This window comes from Megalops cyprinoides, chromosome 6, assembly GCF_013368585.1.
Source record: "Megalops cyprinoides isolate fMegCyp1 chromosome 6, fMegCyp1.pri, whole genome shotgun sequence".
Taxonomy (NCBI): Eukaryota; Metazoa; Chordata; class Actinopteri; order Elopiformes; family Megalopidae; genus Megalops; species Megalops cyprinoides.
The window spans coordinates 25,132,785-25,147,772 of record NC_050588.1 but is presented as its reverse complement, the minus strand read 5'-3'; the positions used below and the strand labels follow the sequence as shown (position 1 = coordinate 25,147,772).

The 14,988-nt window shown below is 42.4% G+C and overlaps 1 protein-coding gene across 1 annotated transcript in view; it reads left to right on the top strand.

Moving 5' to 3' along the window:
• The first annotated feature begins 1,453 nt into the window (after window positions 1-1,453).
• The window catches only part of shq1 (SHQ1, H/ACA ribonucleoprotein assembly factor), a 36,046-nt gene continuing 22,511 nt past the window's right edge, over window positions 1,454-14,988 (top strand). Inside the window, exons 1-7 of the mRNA XM_036531761.1 lie at window positions 1,454-1,602; window positions 3,951-4,096; window positions 5,183-5,247; window positions 6,945-7,067; window positions 7,293-7,465; window positions 9,229-9,341; window positions 11,047-11,126. Coding sequence (XP_036387654.1) covers window positions 3,954-4,096; window positions 5,183-5,247; window positions 6,945-7,067; window positions 7,293-7,465; window positions 9,229-9,341; window positions 11,047-11,126 — 697 coding nt within the window. The 5' untranslated portion in view covers window positions 1,454-1,602; window positions 3,951-3,953. The remainder of the gene's footprint in view (window positions 1,603-3,950; window positions 4,097-5,182; window positions 5,248-6,944; window positions 7,068-7,292; window positions 7,466-9,228; window positions 9,342-11,046; window positions 11,127-14,988) is intronic.

Here is a 14,988-nt window from a genome sequence, read left to right as displayed (position 1 = left end):
TGATACAGAGCGCAGCGCCGCCGAACACATCCACATAAAATTACCCCTATGGAGGAGGGCCTTCTTGCTCTTACCGTAAAAAACATAAGTGATGTTCTCTTATGTCGTTTAAAAAGACGTCAGATCATCAAACAAAAAAAGCGGTCTTCACACGCAACAACCTGCGCATACAAATTTTCGATCTACTACAGACACCCTGATTTTATCCCCGTCAAGTATTTCAAAACTAAGCCAAATGGCTACAATCTCAAAAAATCTCCTACTTAGGATTTTGACTGATAAAATTATTGCCAAGGTAATAAACAGTGGCATTAGTTAAGTATCAGATGGCTACATTATGCAGCAGCATGTCTGCATGAATCTGCTACACAGTTCATGTCATGGAAGGATATGACCAGTATAATGCCAGTCAGAGATGTGATGCAGGAGCCTATCTGAGGGGGAGCGTGGGGACATGTAGGATCCAACATGCTGTACCCCCATGGTTGTCTGCAAGGGTGATTCTTGTTTAGCATCATAATTTCCAACTATATCCACAACAGAGTCTCCAAATTTTTCAGCTCTATGGTTGCTCACCCTCTTGCAGCCTTATTCCCTGGAACCGTCCTTGGCCCTGGACATTGTGTGGGATTAGCTGCTGTTCACATGGAAGGTCCAGGTACAGGCCTATGCTTTGCTCTCTGAACTTACAACATCGCGTCACTCTGCTCCTTTACAACTCATAAGTGGTCCCTTATTGTGTTGTCTATGATGAAGGGTCTGATGGCCATGCTTGGGTCACATAGACCCTGCTGTACCTATGTGAGTGTTTTCCATTTCATTGATCAATATACCCCATACCTGCTTAGAAGAAATTCTCAGATTTCAGGATCACAGTTTTTCCTCAGTGTCAACAAAACCACTTTTATCTTAATATTGTTTGAATTGACCTCATGTTCACATAGACACACCAGAGGCCAAACTGAGTGTCTGAGCAAGGATGAAACAATCTGGTGTCACTAATACATTCTTCATTCTGTAAAACAGAGATTAAACTACATGATTTGCTAGATTTAAATACATACATGTCTTATTTCTCATCAAAATTAATGCTGTTTGCTTAGGCAGCATTCCATGAATGTGCATACTGTTTGTGTCTTAAAAAAACACGACATAAATAGGCCTACATTGTAGTCAAATGAAACTGGGACTAAAAAATGTCACAAGGTTAAAATACCCTGGTTTTGCCATACATGTCTTAATTTCTCCATACACTTGTTAACTACAGGATTTTAGAGCTAACGTTATGGCCAAGTTGATCTCCCACCTTTTGTGATCCTAACTCCTGTAGAGAAGGTGGCGGTAATGTTTTTATTGATGTAACGCCCGACTTAAAATACCAGCAAAGAAGAACACAAATTTTTGAAGCCAGTTTGTGAGCGTTAATACGGTACCAACATGGTCTCCTCTCTGAAGTGTGCAGAGGCAAGACATGTTTTCCTCATGGTGGTGTTTTCACGATAAGCGCAGATAGCTAGTAAGTTAGCTAAATTAGGAGTTATCAGTTTCTCTACTGCAAGATTTGAATGTCGGATCCGAATACGTTTCAGCATTTATCTACCGGTAAGTGGCTAGCTCGCTAGTCACCCATCACATTAGCTTGTTAGCTCGCTAACTTTTAAACTAGAGTTAGTTATAGATAATTCTGTACGTTCTAATAACGGCACGTTACTGAATTTCCTAGCTAGCTACTAGCTACATTTCTTCAACATGAAATCACATCTTGGATAATTTTTTTCCTTTCAAGAGGACCGTCCGTCAAGCTGTCAAACAACACAGACTGCATTAGCTAGCTAACCATCATTTAGTAATTGTTGGGGCAGTGGGTCAAAACCTATGTAGTATAGTGATTTAATCTATATGCTCACACGATTCTCTTTGTAGGAAAATAGGTAGCGTCAGATTTCTTGTTAACGGTAGTCGTCTTCCGTCTAATGGTAGTAAATAGCTTGTGTGTCACCCACATGTGATTTAACTTAGTAAGTTACCGCTACAAGGAAATGGCAAATATCTGGATAGCAACATAGCTAGGTACATAACAACGCATGGTGGTCCATAACATTTGACAGTGAAGGTAGCTAGGCAATTTTGAAGGTAAGTTTTGAGCACTGCAACCATCCGACTGTATCTGCCTCATGTGAACCTGAACAATTTTCCTCCACCGGGAGGCGGTGTTTAGGCATATTCTTAATGCTTTTAAGTCTACACGTGTAACCACAGTACTGCCTTGAAAGTCATCTTGCGAACTTGAGAGGACTAAATGCGTTTTTTGAGGAGTATTACGCGATCCTGACGACCCCTGGTTGTCATTCCAGCTGAACTCTCATTTTATTTAGGTTTGCTTGAGCTGCACTTCTCTTTATTTTAATTACCACACGTTTATTTATATCTCTGTGTTTAGTCTTTAATTATTTGTGAAAGAAATATACTGTTACAGATGTGTTTGTAGTAATATGAAAAAAAGAAAAGTTCTTTGTTGAGCATATTTTTGTGAATTACCCCTTTGTACAGTTAATTACTCTCAAACAATGAAGGAGAACATTTGTTTTACTCAAATGAAGGGGCTCAAATGAATAAATATAACTTACAGAAATATCTCATGTATCAGCTTTAACAAATATATTTCCAACAACCCATATCTGTTAGAGAACTGACCGCAGATATTTAAGTGAAGTCACACAGAGATCAGTCCTTCTACTAATCAACTGACAGTTCAGATGTAATGAAACCCGGGTCACACAGGGGTTCCCCAGGATCAGGGTGGGGGAAACTGCTCTAGAGCTTTGATCTTCAGTGATACAATTGTCATCATGTTTCCCTTGTACTCTGGCACAGACCATCTATGAGTCCCAGGTGCTGTTGCACAATGACAAGACCTTTCACAAAACAGAGTTAGTATAACTGTGTAAGAAAGAAAAAAGGAAATGAACACTGCTTCCTAAGAGGAGAGGCGGAAAGATGGTCTTTTGTAGTGCCAGATTTCTTGGTATGAGACGAGCTGTCATTGTGATGCATTACTGTCTCTCTTTGAAACAGATCGACATGTACCCTGTCAAAGTAATGAAAATAGATGCCTCTTGCCATGGTTAACAAACCCTACCGAAAACTGCTGATAGTTGTCAAGTTTTCACAGTGATGTTCTTCACTTTACTTTATTGGGTTTACTTGACAGGGACAGTGCATGTTAACCAATATCTCTGTAAATGTGGAAGAATCAGACAAAAATATTAGTTTTAATCTGCGGTCCTGGGTCAAGTAGGCTCTTTTGTCTAATTTTTTTGAGATGACATAGCAATAGTTCAGTTTTTTAAAAGTGTTTATGTAGCATGCATAGGTATGCAGCCTGCAGCGATGACTTATGTGGAAGGGATTAAGTGTGTTTACGCACTGGATGCTGTGTTAGATGTGGAGAAACAGCAGGCCTGATGAAACTGCTTCGAGGAGCAGGAAAAAGCTGCTGCGTGTAGGGGTCACAGGCAGGTCGAGCAAACTGGCCAATCAGAGTGAAACACATCTGCATTGCTCACCACCAGGCCTCATACAAATCATGCCAATAGTCCTCCCTGAAGTCCAAGCTGAGTCTTCTGGTGAATAGGCTGTTTCTTCCCTGTAAAGTTGTTTCTGCATGCTGAATACACAAGCAGTGCCAATCACAAAAATCCACCCCCAGAGATTGTTTTTTTAGTCTCACTAAATAGTTCATCACTGCACACTAGGAATGTGCTGTTGGTAGTTGTGATTTAAGCAACTGATTCTTAAATAAACTAAGGGGTTGGGATTGAACAAAAAACAAGTCATAGACAGCAGACCCCCGAGGCTTTTTTGGTGTTTTTTTAGTGCCTGCCTTGCTGTACAGCCCACCCAAGTCCTCATAACCCAACGATTGTTTGTCCCATGTGTCTGTGTGTTAGATCATGCTGACACCTGCGTTTGAGCTCAGCCAGGAGGCGGATTTCCTCATTTTAAGCATCCGGGTTCCCTATACGAGGACATCTGAGTTTGACCTCTACATTGACGGAGAGGATTTCAAGTTCTACGCCAAGCCGTACTTCCTCAGGTGAGCAGCTGACCGTGGTGATGTTATGTCTGAGAATTGGAGGCCACGGCCTATAATTTCAATCACTGGCCTTTTCATTGCAATTATGGATGCAATGAGCACTGTGATTTGTTGCATCCAATCGCCTGACATTAGCTGTTAAGACACATCCATCCGTACTGTGCTATTTGCATTTGGCCACCTGACATGTCTTATTAGTTATTGTTGGTGCTGTCAATCACGCACACCCCTTGGCAAGAGTGCAGAAAGGCAGAAACTAGGAAATGAAATTTTGCTGTTGTGATTGGAATGTGGCTCACACAGGTCACCCTGTCAAAGGGCTGAACTGTGAATATCTCATTTATAACACGAGTTCAAAAAGAAGTAGGGCCACCCTTTCCAGACAGAGAAATATCCTCTGGTGCATGTCTGTCTGCTTGGCAGGCTACCAGTTGTTAGGTTTGGGACAAGAAATGAGTGCAGACTGTACTCCAAAAAACTCTCCCTGAACTGCCAGTTCTCAACACGATTTGCATTCAGCTTGTGCAAGTGGGCCCTAAAGGAAGCCAGGTTAGAGCCTGAATATCTTGTATGGTTGGAGATTAACACCATATTTGTGGTGTCAAGCCGCTTTATGCATGCATTGTGAGAAGGTTTCCTGCCCATTAAAGAGATGTTCTCCCAGTCCATCTCTGTTGTTTTAAAGTGTGGTGCCAAGCAGATAAGTTGTAAATATGCCATTCTTTGTAACAACTTAGCTAGGGACTGAGCCAGTAACCTTTAGCCTTAGCCTTCTCTTCAATATTGCTTTCACACCTGTTGCTGATTTTTGCTGACTTTATTAAAAACACAGTTTCATTATAGTCAATAGTGTCTTCTACACTACCCTGCTCTTTTCACACCACTCTGCCACAGAGGATAGGAATCCATCCTCAGACTAACCCACGGACTCACTTTGAAATGGCTTTTCTCCGTGCAATTTCTATCATAAATGAGTGGTCTCATGCCAGCTTTAGTCCCATAGATGTGCAAACTCAAAAGCAATCACAAAGCTGCAAGCCTTAAAAACATACTGTCGTGTTTCATCTTTAATCTCTGTCTCACCAGACTGACCCTACCTGGAAGGATAGTGGAAGATGGGAGAGAAAAAGCCTCATTTGATGTTGACAAAGGTAAAGTGTTTTCAGGTCAGCTTCAATACTCTAATGGGCTTCAGATGAGAATTTGCAGTCAACTACAAGCCTAAATTTCAGGTCACTGCAGAGGAGTTTTCTAAAGTTTATGCAACCAGAGTGAAGGATGGGTTATTTACATCACAAAACACAAACCATTTCATTTCAAATTGCTGACTTGTTGCATAGCCATTACAGCTTCAATATGATGACAGAAACACTGAAGTATACTCTAGGGCTGGACTGAAACTGTATTTAGGATGTGGTCAAAAATTGAATCCAGCACTAAAGGGCTTGCTGAATTCTGACTCCCACACATTTTATAAACGACTGAACCATAAGGATTTCTCAAAACCTGATTCCCTGAAAGATCAGCAGCATTTTGCTGAATCCAGAACCAAGTCCTGATCCTGAACTGCATTCTTAGTGTGCAGTATAGCTTTTCCTGTGTAAATATAACAGACTACCCAGTATTGGAGAGGCAATGCATGCAGTTCCTTACTACCCTGGTGATGCTGTTCCAGTTTCTGGTCAAATTTTCAGACTAAGCTTGTTCAACCTGGGGACTGAATGTTTGGTGGAAAACGTCAAGGAGTGAATGTTCCACATATACTATGGGGTCCATGTAGGGTTATCTGAGACTTAATAGGCCATTGATTCAGTTAGTCCAGTCACAGTTCAGCTAATACTGTCTTTGATAGTATATTTGAAGTGATTAGTTATTTTAGCGTGACAGCATTCTTTGCCAGCCTATAACATGCTCATGGAATGTATGGATTTATTTAGTGTGTGTCAATAATCAGGGCAAAATTAAAATGATTAAAAAAAAAATTATTAGTGTCATTTTATCTTCAGACCTTGGTTGTGCTTTAATTAGTTGCTTTTGTGGTTTGAGTTATGTTAGGTTTGCAGAAGGTGTTTCGTTTGAGTGGACTGACTCCCCCTTGCAGTATTTCCTCAATGTCCTGTTTGACATGCTGAGTTTAAATAATTCAGCAACAGCTGGCAGTGGAGCTGTTCTAATGTGTGTCCCTGTTTACACGAGTAATTAGAAACCATTTAGACGCCTCTTCTGGACTCAACAAGCCTCATTAAGGGCCCACAGCCAAAGCAATCAAAGGCTTAATGCATTTTAAAGGTAAATACTCTAATTGAGGGTGGAAAGTTTTATGTGGTCGTTAAAATGCTTCAAGCTGGGAAGTTTTTGTCTCGTCATGGTTAAGGATTGTGATTGCTTTGAAGAAATCCAGATTTTGTGGTTATCCAAATGTTCTGGGACCGAACCAGTTTTATATTAGAATTTTAATTTAATGAACACTAATCCGAACATAAATTTGTTGAATAGACGTGTCATTACAGGAGTTTAAGTGGCTTATCATCACTTGACTGGAAGATACCTATCTGTGTCCCAGAGGGCAGGGCTCAGCTGTACGATTCGTTAACATTCTCAGATATCTCAGTAAATGTGGCAGATCGTGATGATTTGTAGAGCCGTCAGATGGTCATATTATCAAGTGGAACGCCACCCTGCACAACTGTAACCGGGGACTGTGAAGGTCTTACTGGTGGTGACCTCTCTTGTGTCGCATTAATATTTTAAAAAGTTATCAATTATTGATTATTCTGGTCTATTGATACTGCTGTTGTATTAATTGTATTGATTAATTTTTCATTGTTAATTATCTGGGTTGTGTCAGGTCTTTTCACTCTACGTGTCCCGAAGGAGACACCAGGCCAGCACTTTGAGGGGCTCCAGATGTTGACCAGTCTTCTGGCTCCCAAGGGCTCCAGATCAGCCAAGCCTCTAGTGGAAGACCTGGGTAAGTGCAGCAGGTTTCTAACCCCCTTTTAACCAGGACAAATGATCATGCCATATTCTTCCTCTTCTGGGTTAACCTTAAAGAACACTGTGATGTTCAAATAGTCCTTCTTTAAAAATCTTTTTGGCAATGGAACACTTTGCAGTTTTCATTCAGACCAGGGAAGTAATTGTTTTGCCTTAGGTTTGACCTGCAGTCTTGTTTGTGCTTTTTTTCACTTTTCAGAAGCTTGCAGTGGGAGCATGGAAAGGGAAGAGGAGGAGGATGAGGATGAGGATGAGAATTTTGACTGGCAGGTTGATCAGCAGGTGTACACAGAGATCTCAGAAGAAGAGCTGGGCGGTTTGCAGAAATATGGCTTTGGGAATCTGAGGTCAGGAGTGTTCACCAGACTGCAGGTTAGGCTGCACTTGAGAACAATGATCCTGATGAAACCAGAGATGTAAACTCTCACAGCCCTGCCTGCAATAGGAAATGCTCACATTTTGTAACGGAAAGGACGACATGAAAATTAAGCACAATGGAAAATTCAGTAGTTTGTGTATTTTGTTATGTACTTCTGTTCAAACACAGAAAAAACATTCTTAACTGGCTGTATCGTGTGCTTATTTTAAATAAGATGCGAGTGCTCTGTGCATGCTGGAAATCTCACCACAGGTACATTTTCGCTTTGATCAGAAAATGTATAACACAATTCCAGTTCCAGTGAGACCACAATAAGCAGTCCACTGTGGCCATGTCTAACGCTGTGCACTGTTAGTCATTCTTTAGACTTTCAAGTTACCGCTGACGCTTCAAAATCAAATCCTCATTTCTCATGTGTGTCTCTTTGTAACAAACACGCATTGAAACACAAACTAGCGTTGACATTCCTGTTTATCATTTCATTTGTTTCCAGACACAATTGTATAATTTTCTGTGTGGAATTGAGTTAGGCCCCATGGTAGCTCAGTGCTGTTCTTTTTTCCTGATGTTACCGAAGATAAATAGTGAGGCGTGCAGATAAGCTGTCACTTTAGCTGCAGCGGGACTTGTGTTTTATGGTTTACATGTTGACATGATTGGTCTGCTACCAGGGCAGCAGGCCATATAGTTAAGGTGGTAGAGTACTGCATTCTGGACCTGAAGGTCATTAGTTTGAGACACTGTTGTGCTTTTGTGCTTTTTTACGCTTCAATCACTATTGCTTCATGATAAATCCAGATGTGGTATAATCATCATTCACTTGCTTTGCAGGGTGGTCTGCATTCAGACATTTCATTCATTTATGTAGACAAACAGGTTCACTACAGCGCTTCATGTTAAGTACGTTGTGCAAGAAAATGAGGAAAGTATCCTTCCTGGGATGAGAACCTGCAATCTTTTGAGTTCTAGTCAAGCTTTTCAACTAGTGTGCTGCAGTGCCACTGCTGAATGGGTATTAAAGATTTAAAGAAGCTGTGAGGGTAAGGCTGTTTGCCAAGAAAATTGAATGTAAACAACAATCATTGTATTGCATTACAGTTGCGCAGCAGACGCTCTTATCCAGAACGACTTGTATATTTTACAGTTTTTACATGTAATCCATTCAAACAGCTTTATATTTACCAAGGCAATTTAGGTTAAGTACCTTGCCCAAGGGCACGACAGCAGGAGCCCACTTGGGAATTGAGCCGGCAACCTTTGGGTTACGAGCTGTGCTCATTACCGCTACGCCGCACTGCTGCCCTAATCTTGTCATAATCTCAGCGTTCGCTGGGTAGAGGCATGAAAAGGAGAAACGACACAGTCACAGCTCACAGCCCACAGAAAATGGTGTGAAGCTTCACACTCAGCTTAGCTGTGAACTCAATCTCACAGCCTGACAGAGCTCAGGCTCAATCATCACCTTTTTCCCCAATGTAGGCAGCCAAAGAACAGGTGACTCCATTGTGTCTGCCGTAGAACCGTAGCCCCTGAAAGATGACGGGCTTTGAGGTGCAGTGTGATATATGTGTGCTCAGACTGATAATGTGGAAGAAGACTGCAGATGGGTTATTTTTTGTGGTGTCAGAGTTAGATCTCGTCTCTAAACTCTCATATTTGGTAAATGACTGTGGTTGAGGTCTGTATCGGCTCAACTGCTCTGCTACTGCACATGCGCAGATTGCTCACAGACGCTAATGCTGGACTGTTCAACCAGGATGAGCTGAGCGATGTCATCGATGTGAAGACACCGGACAATGCCACGGCAATGGAGAGGAGGCAGGGCCGGCTCACTGCAGAGAGCGCCAAGTTCGACCCTGATCATTACCTGTAAGTGATATTGGCTGGCGTCAATGTATGTATGTTTATGTTTATTTACATCTTTATTTACAATTTTGCCAGACAGCATGGGAAATGGGGGTAAGTACATTTGATATGGGATATTCCAGTTTATTGGTCACAAAGCAGCTCCAGACACTGTATAAATCTTCTTTCATCTGAGCAGAATACAGTTACCAGAAATTAAGCACTTTGTGTCTCAGTTAGTGTACCGTGCTATGTTGATGTGTTACGAAGACTGGAGCAGAGCTGGCATGGAGCTGTAGGGTGTTTCAGGGTAGAGGCAGGTGACTTGATGTGTGATTTTTCTCTGAGATAAAGAAAGGCGAGAGAGAGAGAGGAGTGATGAACCAGCAGAGAAACTCCCCGGCTCTGCTGTGACTGCGGCAGGAAGCTCTGCTCTCCTGGAGGCAAGCTATATGCAGATGTGTCACTTGCTGTCTCCCAGGCGTCAGCCTCAATCTGCCTCTCCCCAGCCGCACAGAGGCAGAAGATTCTGCTGTTGTAAAGTTGTTGCTGTGGAGTTTCTAGTAGCGCTTTTCGACCTGCAGAGCTGAAACCAGGGCAGTAACAGCTGGAGCCAAAGGTGGCTACCCTTTCACAGCACCAGTGCTTATCCAGTGCATCACCTGCACCCTCAGTTAGTGGCACATGATTTCACACAAAATGCTGGCCTCTGCCCAGATGACCGCCTGGACTTTGTCTACAGTCATCTCAAGAAAATAACAAAAAAAATTGGACTCCTTGTTGTTTTTACCTTTCTCTGGTTATTTGCCATGGTCAGTGATGGTGGTATGCTTCTTTCTCCCCCTCGTGTATATGTCTGCCATTTGTAGCACAGCCACCACAGGGAGCAGCATAGTTCCACAACTTAGCAACACCATCCTCAAGTCCCTCGTAATTACAGCAGCACCAGCAGTGTAGGCTGGCTGAGCCGGTCAGCGAGTGAAAAAATGATGGAAAATCTCCCAGAATGTGCAAGTAAGCCAGTGCCAGCCTGGTTCCTGCTCTGCAGTGGAAACACGGGCTGTAGTTGAATGCAATCCACTGTCTGAACTAGACAAGCATGTATCTGCTGTCATGGAGCAGTTGTATGTGGATAGAGGCACACATGCATGTAACAGCCATCAATCTTAACCACCCAACCAATGTAATCATAACTGGACTCTTGCCCTCCCATTTGTTCCTCAGGAGGCATTGAAAGCCTTGAACTATTGTGTTCCATTTTAGTCAGGGCTGACTGATTTTGTACAGTAAACAGAACTGTAATTTTCATTGGAAGCCTTTGGCTTAATCTAAACCAGATGGGCTTTTTACATTTCAGTCAGTGTAGATGCAAGGTAATTTGTTTAAAGAATATCAGGCCAAATCTTGATTTGGTCCAATGAAGTTTAGCCCATAAATCAGACTGGTCAGGTTCAGCTCATTGATGTTGTTAATGTTTTTTTTCTGTTTCTTTCCTTTGTGCACCTGTGGCTATCCCTGATTGCATAAATTCCTTGAGAAAAGCTAACGGGCAATTTGCATATGAAATTGGTCTGAGTGACATTCTGCTTGAGTTGCAGTTATTTGTGGAAAAGTTACAGGCCAGTTGTCTTTTAGCCTGATGTGATTGGCATGAGCCTTTTCCATAGGGAGTCTGGAAATCGGACTGTTAACAGTGTGGTGCTCTTTTTTGTGTGTTTTCTCTTCTCAGCGCTGACTTATTTGAAGATGATGAAGTCCAGAACCTGTTGAAGTTCTGCCCGTGGTGGACCAAGCTGAGCCAAGACGAGGGTAAGCAGGTGCCGCTTTCTGTACCTTAGAGAGAGAAAACTTGGAGGATACTTCTGGTTTTTAGTTTGTGGTTTTTCCCCAGTAGCTCAGTAATGAAGGCACTTCTGTAAATGTTCACCTTTCACCTGTGGTTATTATACTATGGAGCAACAGAAGTTTTAATAAACAATTAACAGCTTTTTTTGAGTCACAGAGTGTAGGGTTAACAAAAAAAGCGTGTTTGGACCTATAATATTGCATCTGTATAAAGACAAATACTTGTCAAAAAAGCTGGAAGTCTTATTGGATTACAAGACCTCTTTTGAATTATCATGTTCATGTCACACTTTTTACAGTGTTTGAATGCGACTGAAATGCTGTCAGTGAGTGAGTCAGCAAACAGCCACTAGATCAAGTGATTTATGAGAAGCAAGGTGTCTGGAAGGTCACAGAAACTTTAAAGGAGATCTCAAACTGCCCCAGTGATAGCATGTGATTTAAACAACTTGCCACTTCAAATTTCCATTCATCATCGTGTTTGTGTTCTTTTCGTGTGATCACTGACACTTTTTTATGATGATTAAATTTTGGCTGGGTTGCAGTCGGATGCTGACAATGAAACAAATTATTTTTGGATGTATCATGCAGTAATCTATTTCTACCAGCAGGTGGTGTGACATTGCTGGGAACAAGAAGTGCTTGTTACTCCAGACAGAATTTTAGTATTCTCATTAGAATGTTGGCACTCACTTTTGCTTATGACTTAAACATCAAAAACATAAACTTTCTCTAAAATTTGGAAGGTGCTGTAATAATAAAATGTCCAAAGAAGATTTTTTATTCGTCATTAATCCGTGGTCTGTGTTGTTGTCTGTGGCTCTGGATCATTTTTATTTCTGCTGTTTATTTGGGCTGAAATTGCATGATCCCTCACTTCAGGCTAATTGAATTTGACTTAAACCGAAGTCTGTCTGTGATTTATGTTGGCTAGATTAGTCTATGAATTAATGGCTTTTCAGATTAGGTAAAGGAACTATAAAAGTCTGTGTAAGGAATTCTGATTTTATGACCTATTTTCTTGGTGACTCATAATGTTGAATTGAGATATGCTTGAAAACCAATAGTTTGTCTTTCATTTATCTTTGGAATTAGAACACAGGCTCTTGACCTGGTGCATTTCTCTCTCTGTGTCTTTCTGTATGTCTCATGCACTCTCTCTCTCTCTCTCTCTCTTTCATGCTCTCGCTCTCTCTGCAAATAGGACGTCAAATGAATGCTCCTCACAGATCAGTCGCTTGTTGACTTGAGCCCTTTGAGTCTGTTTTCTTCCCTAGATGACAGTTATAGGGGCTTATGCAGTGTCAGCGGTGTGTGTGTGTGTGTGAGAGAGAGAGAGAGAGAGAGAAAGAGAGGGGCTGCTTTGCTGCATGCACGTTCTGTTAACTGCCTGTTAATTTCACTGAAAGTTAGTGCGACTGTTGTACTGGCCCAGATTGCACCTATGTCTGGTGTTGCGCTGGGCTGAGAGGGCTTTAGATTAAATAGAGATAGCTTTATCGCGGGAGCGGGCTCTGTTTAAGGAGCGAGCTGGAGATTGAGAGTGCTGGCAAGCCGTTTGTCCGTTTGCCCCGCGCAACTGTCACCCGGCACTGAAGCGGCTCTGACACAGCGTCCACTCACGCCAGCAGGAATGATAGTGCGTCTCCAGTGCATTAAGTCGGACAGCAGCGCTCCGCTGCTCTCCCCTTTAAACCGTACTGCCTAGCGCCACACTTTTACAGTGATGGAGTTTGCTGCCAGAGCTCTCGTCACACACATAAGTAAAATGGGTGGATCTGATGTACCATATCAGGTGCTAAAGTATGAGAAGCCAGTTTCCCCACTAATATGAATATTTAAAGGCAGATAGCTGGGTTATATGTCAGTGGTATTTGTGAGTCATGTGAATGTTGTCTTTGTGACTTTTGTCTTTTTGATTGAAGGTGTGGATTTAGGATGGATTATATGCATTCTGTATACAATGTTTGATGTTGTATAATATACTATAGGCACATGTAGAAGATGGGTTTTTTGGTGATGCTGATTCTTTGAGATTCAGCTTTAAAGCCTGTAATGCAAATTGAAAGAAATTGCTTAAATCATGTGCTGGAGTACGTTCCATGTTTTAACGGGTTGGTTTGAAACGTCAGTGACAGTTTTTTAGAGACATATTAATCCGTCAGTACGCTGCTTAGCTTCACAGATAGCCTGTTGGCAGGCAAGCTGTTTTGGATTGCAAAGGTGTAAAAGGACTTCTGCACTTGACGAAATCCTAACATAATTTTGTCTAAAATTTGGGGATTTGACCGTTGTCAAGCGACGTAATTATGAAGGCAGGCTTACAACATTCCTGGTGCAGAAAAAACTTCACACCTTACATGTTACTCAGTACAGTCATGAGAGATGCACACGCTTGAAGTTTCAGGCTCTGAACCTGGGAGTGGGATCTGTTTCCACTCTCCTGCACAGATTCAGGAAGCCAGTTGATGTGATGTCAGAGGCACCATCTGGTCCCGATGTCCCAGTGCGCTGCGTTTCTGGACGGCCTTCTCCAGCAGATGTGAAAGTGTCATGTGCTCTCCGGAGACTGGTGGATGGAGAGCAGGAGGGCCGATGAGACGAGCCATTTATTATATTTTTATAGCCCCCTTTTGTATTGGGTAAAAGCTCAGTATTGAAATAGAGATATTGTCATCCACCTCATTTGTTTGTGGATTGGTCCCTTTTCCATGAATACAGAACAAAATCCATAATCGTCATCTCGCATTTATCCCACATGTATTGTACTGAAGAGGTTTCAGTAGAATACATGTGGGCTTCATTCTTCAGTGGAAACTCTGCTGTAAATGGAGGATAGTAGCATTAATGATTGTGGACTTGTGGGAGGAGGATTGGGAGGATTGTGGGTAGTGACACAAGGATTGTGGGTGCTGATTCGGCTGCTGATCCCTGGATTATGTCCATAAAACTGCAGCTGTAGAACGTGCTGGTCCTTTCAGGCAAGCAGCACGCGTTGGATGTAAAGAAGGGAAGTGTCTATTGGTAGATCAAGTGCTGGGTGTCTCATCGTCCTACCTGTTCCTGTAATGAGCTTTCCTCACAGCCATGCAAAGTTCTGTCTACCAGAAGGAGTGAAGCACCGTGGCTGAGAGAGAGTCTGACAGTGTCCCCTGCTTTTTGTTTCTTTCAGGCTGTCTGTTTCCACTTTTTATATTAAAACCAGAATTTGATTTAATTCTGGTTTAGAAATACATTTTCTGGGCTTTGTTAGGGATCTAAGAAAAACAAGCGGCATATGCAGATAAAAGTCATTACTTCTATGTTTTATGGTAATGACTCCATCTGAAATTATCGTAATAAGGTAAATAAGATCTTCAGAGTGGTCTGAAAAAAGTCCAATTAAGGTCTAGAGCCAGTTACCTAGCAAGGCAGTTATAATGGACATCATCTTCCAGTATATTCATTGGTAGGTGGTGTATTGTTACCTCCTGTACGTGAATAAATGTAGAAACATTCGATGACAGTGTACGCTCTGGAGTTGTATATATGAGTCTTAACATGGTTTGACTGTTCCAGGTGGGGTAGGGACTACAGATTAGCAGGATGGAGGCAGCACAAGGACACCCAGCTGGCTCCATGTGCGCTCCCTGCTGAAACGCTGCCAGAGCAGATTGTCCCCTGTTCCCAGGGGTGTCCCTGTGGGGGGAGCCGAGCTCTGTGGCTGCGGCGCCGCTGCGCTGTTCTCCCCCCGGAGCTGCTGGGATAGCGGAGAGTCCCCCGGTTCCGCACGCCCCTGGAGGGCGTCTGCAGCGATTGGAGCTCTGTGGTCATGCATCAGGAATTC